Source organism: Rhincodon typus, chromosome 14, assembly GCF_021869965.1.
Source record: "Rhincodon typus isolate 14 chromosome 14, sRhiTyp1.1, whole genome shotgun sequence".
NCBI classification, from domain to species: domain Eukaryota; kingdom Metazoa; phylum Chordata; class Chondrichthyes; order Orectolobiformes; family Rhincodontidae; genus Rhincodon; species Rhincodon typus.
Genome location: NC_063345.1, coordinates 63,088,584 through 63,101,427, shown reverse-complemented (window position 1 = coordinate 63,101,427; position 12,844 = coordinate 63,088,584). Strand labels below are relative to the sequence as shown.

The window sequence follows — 12,844 nt, the reverse complement described above, 5'->3', positions numbered from 1 at the left end:
AAGGTTTTTCTGATGAAGGGTCTAGGCCCGAAACGTCAGCCTTTCTGCTCCTATGATGCTGCTTGGCCTGCTGTGTTCATCCAGCCCTGCACCTTGTTGTCTCGGATTCTCCAGCATCTGCAGTTCCTACTATCTCTTAAAAATCCTATATTTTTGTTTGAGACAGTTTCAAATTACAATTGATGGTAAATTAAGAATAAAGAAAATTATTTTGATATCCTTTCTTCTATTAGATCTGTTCCATTGTGGGCACTTGCAATTTACTCCCTCTCCCTGATGACAAATTTATCGAGTCATGATGACTGTCAGCATGTTTTACTTTCTTTGATCATTTTCTTTCAAACTTGATTTTACAATGGCATAAACAATCAACTGAAAATGATACCTGATATCTTACCTCTTTGGATAAGCGTGTAAATACATCCCCTCCCCTGAGGAAATCCAAAATTAGATAAAGTTTCCCTTCAGTCTGAAAGGCTGAAGAACAAATTAATAAAATGAGTGTAAAGTGTAATTTTTGGAATCATACTAGACTAGCAACAGGTTGAAACTTAAGCTTAAACCTGTGTTGCTTGAATACAAGGAGCACCAGATATAATCTATAGACTGCAAAAGTTTCTAACAGCACAAAAACATTGAAAAATGAGAGAATTGGGAGACTCGGGCATCCAAACACTGGATTCGCTAGAAGAGTCATTACCACAAAGCAAAAAGTTTTCTACACAAAGGAAAATGCAGGCACTGCATTAGATTCTGAGTGATTAATCAAAAAAAAAAAAATTTTTTATTCTAACAAACAAATTTTACAAGAGTGGTATCAATCCAAAGATGTAAACAGCATTGTATGGAGCCGGAGGAACACAGCAGGGCCAGCAGCATCAGAGGAGCAGGAAAGTTGACATTTCGGGGAGGGAGAAGGAAGCTGGGAAATAAATAGACAGAGGAGAGGTGGAGCTGGGGAAGGTAAGTGGGATGGTGATAGCTGAGTGCAGGTAGGGAGTGGTGGGGATTGGTCAGTGGGATAGGTGGGGGTGGATAGGTGGGAGAGAAGATGGACAGATTGTGTCAGGTCAAGGAGGCGGGAATGAGAGGGAGGATCGGACATGGGATGAGGCCGGGGGTAGTGAGGTTTTAAAACTGGTGAATTCCATGTTTGGGTCATCGGGCTGTAGGCTCCTGAGATGGAATATGAGGTGTTGCTCCTCCAGTTTGCGGGTGGTGTCATTGCGACACTGGGGGAGGCCCAGGACGGACATGTTACAGGTCAGTGGGTGCCTCCTCCAGTGTACAAAAGTTTTTGCTTTGCAGTAATGACTCTTCTACTGAATCCAGTGTTTGCATGTCTGAGTCTCCCAATTCTCTCATTTTTCGATCTTTCTTCAGACCCGAAACGTCAACTTTCCTGCTCCTCTGATGCTGTGTGGCCTGCTGTGTTTCTCCAGCTCTATAATGTGTTTTCTCTGACTCCAGCATTTGCAGTTCTTGCTATCTCTATGTAAACAGGAGTGCAAGAGTGCAGCTTGTGACAGAATGTAAATTTGGGAGCTGGGATATCTATCCCTCAACCACACTGTCTTCTTTCTATCAATACATTCCAACTAACGCCCCCTGCAAGAATGGCTTCCAGTACCACATCACCATGGTCAGTTTGTTCATTCACTTTGTAGCCACTGTGTACATCCATACAGGCTGTAAGAACCTTAAATCTGTTAGACAATTGCTGGGGTGCCGGCACCAGAACTGGAGAAAGTAGAAGCTGTACTGTTGATATGGGCTGACATCTGAACTGTGCAAGGAACAGTGTCTGGAAAAAAATATTACGAGAGCAAGGGAGACATTATTGAACTAAGTAGTGAGGGGAAGCAATCAAGTAACTGGAGATGTGGCATATAAATAGAAACAAAAAAATAATAAAGCAGGGGAACAATTTAGGAACATACTGGAATATGGCAGGAAGTGGCAAAACATACAAATCTAAGAGAGCATTAACAGACGAAGGAATGATTGTAAAAAATGTAAAAGCTAAGTATCTGAATGCATACATTTGTTACAGAAGACATGAATTGTTAGCACAAATGGATAATAAATATGCATGACCTGATGAGCATTAGCAACATGGCTGTAAATGACAAAGTGTGGGATCTGAATGTTCATAGGGTATTTACCAAGACATAGGTGGTGGGGTAGCTCTGTTAATTAAGTATCTTAGTATCTCTACAGTGTGGAAACAGGCCCTTCGGCCCAACAAGTCCACATTGACCCTCAGACATTCCACCCAGAATCCCTATCCCCCTTATAGCCCACGTAATCTACATATCCCTGAACACTATAGCATGGCCAATATAGCAATGGCCAATCCACCTAGCCTGCACGTTTCTGGAATCTGGGAGGAAACTCACACAGACACGGGGAGTACGTGCAAACTCCACAGAGACAGTTGCCCAAGGTTAGAATCGAACCCGGGCCTCTGGCGCTGTGTGGCCACACTAAGCCACCGTGCCACCCGTAAGACGCTATTCGTTCAGTACTAAAAGGTGGTCTGAACGCGAAACATCAATTTGGAGAATCAGTTTAGGTGGAGTTCAGAAATAGTATGGCAAAGAGGGCAGTAATAAGACCGTCAGACATAAGAGCATAAATAGATCATTCAGTCCATTGAGCCTGGTCCTCTATTCACAGAGATGATGGCTGATCTGATAATCCCCAACTCAATTTGCCAGCCATTTTTTCCATAATCCTCAATGCTCTTACTGATTAAAAATCTGTATTTCTCAGCCTTGAACATACTAAATAACTTAGCCTCAACCGGTATCTGCAATAAATAATTCCAAAGATTCACTGACTCAGAGGCAATTTCTCTTCATTTCTCTCCTAACTGGGTGACCCTATTCTCCAAATAAATTCCCTATTGTCCTACACTCTCCCACAAAGGGAAACAACCCCTCCCCTTTCAAGCCCCTGAAGAAGTTTATACATTTCAATAGGTCTCTCATTATTCTAAACTTTAATGAATGCAGACCCAATCTATTCAACCTCAGCTCATAAGAAAATATTTCATTTCCAAAACCAGCCTAGTGATTCTTCTCTGGACTGCCTCCAATGCCAGTATATCTTTCCTTGGATAAGGGGGGCAAAAACAAGTGCCTACTTAAATTGGTGAATTGAGCAACAACTGAGTAGCTAACTACTCAGGAAAAATCAGACATTAAATCAAAACTTCTGGCCTAACTCTTAGGTAACTATGAAACTGACCTCAACTTATCACACACTAAGACAGTTGACTCTGATTCCAATGAACCAAAGAATTGCTGTCACCTACTTTGCTAAATCGAAACAGGTGCAACGTCTGCACATTTTTATTTTGTTTACAAAGAACAAGAATATGTGCTAACATGTACAGCTGCAGTGCATGTAAGTATGCCACTCTGCCAAAGTGACTTATAATTCTAAATTGATTGTCAGTGTAACTCCTAGTTCTATGCCTCCTGTTCTTTGCACACACATTATACCACTTTAAAATTAACAAAATCAGCAACAATAATTCTCTAGTATATTCTCTGGGGCAATTCTTTCACAACAATCTATCTGGTTTAAATTTAAACAAAGCTTGATAGTTAACATCAGTCATCTCACTGATGTATTCTCTGTGGCAATGCCTCTATGAATCACTGTCCACTTGCCATCCAACAGCACAATCTTCTCATACTGTATAAAAAGTTATGCCCCTTTATTATTCTTCTAAATGTCCTGATGAGAAATCTGTGCAGACTATTCCGAATCAACAACCCACCTTTTCAATGCCACTACTGATTCTACCCTGAATAATTATTTCCAGAAGTTTACCTACCACAAAGTTAAACTAACTGGCCTGTAATTGCTGGGATCATCTTGCAACCTTTCTTGAAAGAGGCCCATAATGATTGCAATTCTCTCCAGTCTTTTGTCATCTCTCCAGAGTCTAGGGAAGACTGAAAGATTGCAGCCACTGGCCCCACAATTTCTGCCTTCACTTCCTTCAAAATCCTAGGGTACATCTCATCTGGTCAAGGTCCCATGTCGACTTTTAAGTACCAACAATCTATCCAAAACTTCTTCCTTATTTATTCTTTGCTATATTCTTTTTCTTGCAAACTATTTTGACCCTAATACATGTTGTGATTTATACTCATCTGTTTGTAGGTACCAAGCTTAGGGTACAAACAACCTGATGGAAACAAATTTCTTAAGACAAAAGATAGTCCAACTATGGAAAGAATTACTACATCAAACAAAGGAAAATAAGGGGACAGCGTTTCCAGAGTGCAATAGAAGAGGTTGTGCTACTTTCAAGCAATATTTCTTAATCAAGTTTCTCTCCAGCTAAATTTCCATATTGCCAGATGCAAAATCTGCCAGAAATCATCATAATTGGGCTATATTTTGCAGTTTCTTTCTTTAGACTTTACTTTGCAATATTCATCAATATAAGTAAGCATGGCAACTTTGATTAATACAACTGAACATGGGCTTCACACAAAAATGAGTATTTTTAATCACAAGGTGTTGTCATGACCTGTAAGTAATTTAAAGATAAATTCCTGAAAATTACTTAAAAAGAACCACGTAATTTTCTAGTTCTATTGGAGTACAGTTGTCAGCTTTAGTAAGTTCAAAATAACATGCAAAAATTTTAAAATTGTGCCTATTAGTGTCCTGTGGCCAAAAGAACCAGCTTGAGTTTAAAGCTGTCTTGAAGGCCTGTTGTTAACCACTGCAGTTAGTGAAATTCCACATGGAGATCAATTTATTTTGGAGATGAGCCCAGATTTCCAGGTGGGGTCAGCTTCCACAGATTTAAACTAGAATAAAAGATCACAAACATTATTTGCACTTCTTAGTTATAATGTCCCCATCTTTTCTGAGTTATACTGTGAAAAAGACTATTCAACTAACTTCAGTTAATTAATTGTGGGTGTGTTTAGAGTTAGAGGTATTGAGAATTCAGCAGCACGTCCTTGAACAGCCAATTATTCACCAGAAGGAAGTGATAATACGCCAAAGTTCCTGTGATTGTCCAAAGGCCACACCATTTTCTTCCTATCTTATTTTGACTATTTACTTTCTCAAAATTCATGTTATAACTAATTAACTTAATTAACAATAGGAGCATAGGCAAATTAATTCTTCCCCTTCAGTTACATTTCCAGCAGCAACCACTAAACCTTTTTCTTTCTGTATTTGAACTTCCTTGCTCCCCGCCTTGTTCAATCCTCTGTTTGTTACATTACATTGTTATGTTAGGGGATTTTTGCTGCATCACACAAATGCATGGATGACTATTGACAGCATTGAAAAAGTACTGTTTCAAATATGAGATTTATAACTTTGTTATACTTTGAGATGGTCTTTAATCTGGGGCAAAATGGAGAGTTAAAATGTGACCTGTTAAAAAATCTACTAATAACAGGCCTGAGTAAGAGTCCATTAAAAATTAAAAGGAGGCCTCGGTTGTTTTTTCAGGACAGAAGTCGTAGATTATTCAAGCTCAAAGACATTGACACAGGCATCTGTGTTTACAGTAGTCAGACTGCTAGTTTCAAAAGTCCTGAGAAGGTATTCAGAATGTCAGTTTGTGAACTGCCATGCTGCAGACTCTCTATTTGCTTCTAAGACACAAGTAATTTGGGATCTTTATGATAGCTAACAAGTATTTATATCTGAATACAAGACCCATATCATCCATATCAAATAGAAATGGACTTTGAGAGGATAAGAGTTTCTCAAGATATTCCTGAGGCTCAGACAAGTTAGTCTGACAGGATCCAGGAGAGTGAAGACACAGCCAACAGCTGAAAACATCCATGGTTCAGGCATGCAGGAATGTAGTTAGGAGATAGCACTCAGACTGGAAATGTCAAAAGCATAAGGATTTGCCTATCTTGGGCTAAAGGGAGAATTTCCAGACAAAACATTTACTGTGAAAGACAACCCTGGGACTAGATGTTATCAGGCTGCAAAGGGAAGAATCTAAAGTAAATCCTCAGGAGCTAATAACTTTGGACTGGGTCCAGGAAAATCTGAATGATGATTTAAGGGACAGCATACCTGTGAATTGTTTTTTTTTCTCTCTGTTTGGTAGCTTCGCAAGTATAATCACACAACAGTATTGAGCTAATGATTATTATAGCAAAAATCTCAAAACGTGAAACCTTGTTGTGTCATCTTGGCAACTATCAACTGAAAGTTCAAGTTTCTTCTTTAAGATAGCAGCCTCTACAAGTACTCTGTTAGTAAAATGTTGGCTTACATAATGCCTTAAAGTACACTACTATAAACTGAAAATGAAGTACTGAATCTATATTATGTTGTTTAAAATACAATAGGCAACCTTAATCAAAATAATTATTATAATTAAAATAACCTTAATCAAAAGTAACTTAGAAGTATAAAATTAATTTAACAGGACTCAAATTTAGTACTTGCCATAGTGTAATTTAACTATAAATGGATGATTTACTTCGACTAGAATATCTCGTTCCATTTTTGTTCGGACACGATCCCGCACTGAAAATATAAAAAACACGCAGTCATTGAAAACAAATATAGAAAGTTCACAGAGTTGTCAAAATCACATGGGATTTGAGCATTTCTTCAACCTGTGCCAATCTTAGTTCTTCAACGAGTGCTGGCTGCATGAAGCTAACTACCTTGCCCTTTGCAAAGAGAAATTAGAATATATAGAGATAAAAATAAGTAAGTAGTAAACCAAGAACATTAATTCTTTGTGACTTTCTTCAATTTTGGCTTCTTACTTAGGAATACACACACCAAATAATTTACCAGAAAACTTAAATCTATTAACAATTAAAACAAATGCAAAATTCTGTAGATGCCAGAAAACTGAAATACATTTTTAAAATGCTGTAAATACTCAAGTCAAGCTGTATCAACAGACAGAGAAATTGTCATTGCTGTCATAAGACATAAATTGAGTTACTGGTATAGGTGACTTACCTGTCACTTGGTTGTAAAGCTGCTTTTCAGGAATTAAGTCAGATATTTCCCTAGATTTTCTTTTCCATTATTAAGGGTACAAAATTCTAATGTTCAAACTAACCTGGTGGACAACTTCTGACACCTTGGAATGGCACAAGTGTGGATCTGAGCATCGAGAAACAAACCCTTCCCAAACATCCAGGGTGCTTAATTTCTGGCATATCAAGCTTGCTTCTCTCCAAAGGAAAACGGCACTTCACTAATTTACCTAAAGCAGTTGGTACCATTGTTACCAAATCTGCAAGCAGAGATCTGAAAACCTTGCCAGTTCAGATTCCCACACTAAATGAGTGATATAACATTTATAGCCAAGACTGAAACAATGTCAGTGGTGTCAAATGTTTATTAGAAGTAGCTGAGCTAAACCATCTGGCAGTTGCCATCTGTTAGAATTCACTTCTCACAGGTCATTGGGTTAGATGCAAAATGCACTATTGCTCTTTTATTTGAATTTTATGAATGACCAGTTAGTTAAACCTGTTGAAAGCTGAAGGCCTCTTTACAAAATCAATAAAGCAATATTTTCTCAAAGTCTTTTTTTAAACATGGTCAAATATTAAGGACATAAAATACATTAAGGCCCATTCATTTAACATTAGAATTCAAACCAGGATAAAGCATGGTGGACAAAAAAACGCTCAGAAAATACTCAGTTAAAATAATTGACCTGAACTACAAACTTTCTCTGTCTGACTTCAGTATTTCCAGCGTTTACTGTTTTATTATGGCTTTTCAGCAGTTGCAGCGTTTTGATTTTGTATTTTAAAAATGTGTTCTTTGTCCTTCTTCATTCAGAATGAATATTTAAAAGTAAAACTTGAACGAAGAAATTAAAATACACTTGCCTTTTAGCGTGGCTTTCTTCAGTACTTTCATTGCATACAACTGTCCGGCATCAGGGCCAACCGCCTTTCTAACCAGAAAGACCTGATTACAAAAATTTGCAAAGGCAAAAAGTTATAATTTTGATGAAGTATCCTCAACTGGTCAAATAAAGTACAGGACTTTGCTTCCTAATCCCCTGTACCATACAGCAACCAAAATTTAGTGATCACAATCTTGAAAATTCCTACCGACAAAGCCTGCTTTTTGGACGTGTCCCAAATTGCCATCGCCCTTAGGGTGGGAAGTGCGCTTCCTCAATTCATTCCTTAAAGACGAGACTCTAACTTTAAAGCTATCACATCCTTATTCTCAATGCATCTCATCAAAGGAAACACTCCCTTTGAATTTATTCATTGGGGTGTCAATTCAAGAAGCAGCAGCAGCTCGCCCCTTAAAGAAAATGTATGGAAAAGAGGAGGGACCACTAATCCAATACAAAACACAGCTTTCCGTTGGCCTACTGAATTACTTTCTGTATCTGTTCATAATATTTTAATGGCCAACGTACCTGGTCCTCCAAGCCTTACTGGACATCCAGTTTGCAGTTTCTCACCAACTAGCAGGTGTTTTGTTTGATGTTTCACAGATTCAAAGAGATGAACACATTTGCCTACATTTAAATACATTTGCCACAATTTTGTACGTAAACATAACTGACTAAAATCTCTTTATAGTGTTAGGCTTCCATCTACACTATTTATAACGCTCCATATCCTTGTATCAATAGCAAATTTGGGTAATTGACTTTCTATTCTATTATCTAAGTTGTTAATGAACACTGGGATGAATAGCTCAAGCCCCAAAATGGATAGAGGAACATTATCAGTCACAGCCTAACAATTACAAGACCTTCTCATTAATCTTACTCTATCGGTCATTCATTGTTCAGCTAGTTTCCAAATGAAAGCAATAATTTGCACTTAAGAGAGAAATAAATAAAATGTCATGTCTGAAGAAGAAATGTGCAAGGAAACTTAGGTGGAGCATGAACACCGTTTGGGTTTCCTTGTGCGTTGTAAATACATGCAATATTTCTTTATAACCAAAGCAGAATTTGAAGACTACTAAACTTTATCAGAATTTTTTTTTTCTTTCCACCGGGTGCATTAGACCTGTGGCACTTTTCACAGCATTGTTAGTGCAATATTCTATTTAAAAGAATGTGAATTGCAAAAAAAAGTTTTTTTTTAAGAAATGTCCTATGGAAAACAAGACAAAGTCTATCTCTTCCTGTTCTGTTTCTAAGATACTGATTTTGGAATCATTGCGACCAGTTGACATTTAACAGTTGCAGAACAGTTTTCAGCCTGGAATTGAGATATTTCTCAGTATTGCTTCTTGTCCCACTCAGTTCAGCAGTAAAAAAATTAAAACCTCTTTGTTGATGCATGCAGTCATTAATTCAAGTAACGATGCTGTTCTTTCATGATGAGCAATCAGTAAAACATTTTAACGTGAGTGCACCATGAAAGACTAGATTAGCACTAGCATGGCAATGATCACGGTGAGTCAGAAGATCCTTTATTTGATAATACTGTTACAATCCCAGCTGATGTTATTACCGAACAAGTCAGGTTCCAGACCGAAATCGGACTTCATGCATCATATAGTGTTTTTATTTTTATTTAAAAAGGTCTTTAACTGAAACAAAAACACACATTGCTGCAGAACTGGTTTTAAAAATAAAACAGAACTTCATTATGCAAAACAAAAGATGATAGAATAAAACAAGCTATTTTCATATCATAATTTGAAAAAAGCTTAACATACAGTAAAAATACAAATCTCCCATCTATCCCAAACAGTCCTACATATATGCAAAACACAAATTTAGAGCCAATATGTTGATTAGTATACTTGAGAAGGGAAATGGAGTTCCTTATGATCAATGTGAGCTTTGGAAACTTAGAGGTTTTTGTGGGTGTGTGTGGGTGGGGAGGAGCCTCCTAAGGTTAACAAAACTGGGGTAAAAGACCTTAAATTACATCCTGGAATATGAACAAGCAAATGTTCAAAGTGTTCCTCTGAAATTGCATTCATTATATTTAACAGAAACATAAATCAATTTGTTTAAATTTGGTAAATGATTTAATTAACAAAGCACCAAGAAAATTTTCACATGGATGTAACAAAAGTTGAAATTCTAGCATTCTGTGTTTTATCTTCAGGACCTTTTATTTTTACTTCTGAAGCTCATCGCTGGCCAGAAATACAGTCAGTCAGTCAGTCAGTTTACTTTTCATGTTTGAATGTCAAAAGTACTGTACACAATTGCTTCAATAGATGTATTTCCAATTCATTTGTTTACAATGTGTTCCAGTAATATCTAACTTTAAAAGGTTTGAAACATTCACATGCCCCAAAATGTGTTCTACAAATTTATTCAAATATAGCTAACCATGGCCTCAAAAAATGCAATCAGAATTTGTCAATTGCTCATAAATTTTCAATTAAGCCAGAGGAACGCATATTTAGTCAAACTTTAGAGCTGAGAAATCAACCAAGCTGAGTGGAATGTTAATTACTGCTTAGAAAGAAAGAAAATCAATGATTTCAGAAAATGTTTTAAAAGTATTACGGATTCAAAATCAAGAGCATGAACAACTACTAGTTAAACATGCTGATAGATGTCTTGCAAAACAGGTTTCTCGATGAAATAGTTGAGCCATTCAAGCATAGAATACCCTAATTTCCATCTCCAGTCTGAAAATTAGCTGACATCAGGCGAAAGGCAGTAGAAACACAGAGTTCCTGCTCCTAATACTTAGCCCACGTTCCCTACACATAGATAAACATCAGGTCACATTTGGCTGAGAGGACATCATCCTTTCAAGGTTGAATAATTGCAGACGTGCCAGCTATCAGATCCCAGCAAGGAATAAATCCCCTCAAATAGGAAAGAACCCAATGAAAAAACTGGTGAGGGAAAGAAAACAGGAGTGATTTTGGTTTTTACGACGATGGTCAGCATAAGAATGTTCTGGCTCTGTAAACACTGAGATTGGGGTCTTCAAAGATCAAAACAAATAATTCAAGTTGTGTGTAAAATTCTGGACACTTGTTTCAGGCACACTTGGTTCCCAGTGCCAAGAAGTGGTAGACAGAGTTTAATTTAGATAAATGCGAGGTGCTGGATTTTGGAAAGGCAAATCAAAGCAGCACTCATACACTTAATGGTAAGGTCCTGGCGAGGGTTGCTGAACAAAGAAACCTTGAAGTCCAGGTTCATAGTTCCTTGAAAGTGGAGTCGCAGGTAGATAGGATAATGAAGAAGGTGTTTGATATGCTTCCCTTTATTGGTCAGTGCATTGAATATAAGAGTTGGGAGGTCACGTTGTGGCTCTACAGGACATCGGTTAGGCCACTATTGGAACACTGTGCAATTCTGGTCTCCCTGCTTTAGGAAGGAGGTTGTGAAACTCAAAAGTGTTCAGAAAAGATTTTCAAGGATGTTGCCAGGGTTGGAGGGTTTGATAGAGAGAGGCTGAATAGACTGGGGCTATTTTCCCTGGAGTGTCAGAGGCCGAGGTGTGACCTTATAGAGGTTTATAAAATCATGAGGGGCATGGATAGAGTAAAAAGACGAGGTCTTTTCCCCAGGGTAGGGGAGTCCAAAACTGGAGGGCATAGGTTTAAGGTGAGAAGGGAAAGACTTAAAAGGGACCTAAGGAGCAACTTTTTCACGCAGAGGGTGGTGCCTGTATGGAATGAGCTGCCAGAAGAAGTGGCAGGCATTTGAATAGGTAAACGAATAGGAAGGGTTTAGAGGGATGTGGGCCAAATGCAGGCAAATTGGACTAGATTTATCTAAGATATCTGGTCGCTAAGAACAAGTTGGACCGAGGCTCTGCTTCTGTGCTGTATATCTCTACGATTCCCCAGTGGCTACTCATGAAAAACTTAGACAGTGTGTCTGGACTATTTGAGCAAGAATGCAGTGTAGCTGATTCTAATTTAGTTTTCACTCAATGTCTTCTACTGTACATACTTCCAAAACATGTTATTTCCTGTCCATGAAAAATAGAAGCCCTTGATAATTTCTGCCTTCAGGAGTCCAGGAATAGAGGCCAAGTATAGAGCTTTCTCTCTTTACCCCACCATCCTCAACTAAGACTGACCAGATCAAGAATTAAACCTTTTAATCTCTGCTCTTTAACTTCAGAAAAGCAAACACACCTACCCATTCTTTTCCAATGTCACTTACGCTGTGCATGATTCACTAATTGGTCATGTTTCCCTGTTACATCAAGATATTTTTGACATAAGACCAGTTATAGACTAAGGTAACCATAGCAATTGGAAATCAGTTAATTTAGTCTGCACTGGATAGCCCACATCAAATTATGACTTGCAGCAAAAGGAAACACGAACACACCAGCGAAGATTGAATCAGCAACAGAGAAAAAATTATCCTTTGTAACAAGATGTTCACATTCAAAAATATATGCAAACTTAGAGGATCAGATGAACAAATGAATTTGAATTCCTGCCTGTTAAACAAAGAGTGGTCAAATTTTTCTCAACACCCTGCTGTCACCAAAACGGCAATTACACTGACCTTTCCAAAAGATCCCTGGCCAAGAACCTTGAGCAATTCAAATTGTGTGGGATCAGCCTTCTCACAACCTTCCTTCACATGATGTGTGATTGCAATCTCCTTGAATCTTCCTTCATCCTGAAGACACAAAGTTTAGAAAACACAGCTCTATAATCGAACATCAAGCAACCGATGACTGTATTTTTAATAAAATAATCTCACAGCAATCAAGTGTAATAGGCTAACTTCATTAATATTTTTCTTTTGTTACTACAAAGAATGGTCAGAAAGTGGGGAACATTTTTAGAATCACCTTGGAACTAACAGGCATACAGGAAAATGAGTTAGAGAAGAACCCAAGTAAAGCTCTGGCTAAAATTGGTTTCG

The 12,844-nt window shown here is 37.9% G+C and overlaps 1 protein-coding gene across 2 annotated transcripts in view; it reads right to left on the bottom strand.

The window, feature by feature from the left end:
- Window positions 1-12,601, bottom strand: part of LOC109923192 (ribosomal protein S6 kinase alpha-6) — a 59,127-nt gene extending 46,526 nt beyond the window's left edge. Inside the window, exons 1-4 of one of the 2 annotated variants that reach the window (XM_020523236.2) lie at window positions 12,479-12,601; window positions 7,881-7,962; window positions 6,463-6,543; window positions 398-477 (exon numbers count right to left, since the gene is read on the bottom strand). In XM_020523236.2, the coding sequence (XP_020378825.1) occupies window positions 398-477; window positions 6,463-6,543; window positions 7,881-7,911 (192 nt within the window). In that variant the 5' untranslated portion in view covers window positions 7,912-7,962; window positions 12,479-12,601. Of the gene's footprint in view, window positions 1-397; window positions 478-6,462; window positions 6,544-7,880; window positions 7,963-12,478 lie in introns of those variants that run through there. The other variant, XM_020523244.2, reaches the window with a different exon arrangement.
- Window positions 12,602-12,844: the final 243 nt, after the last annotated feature.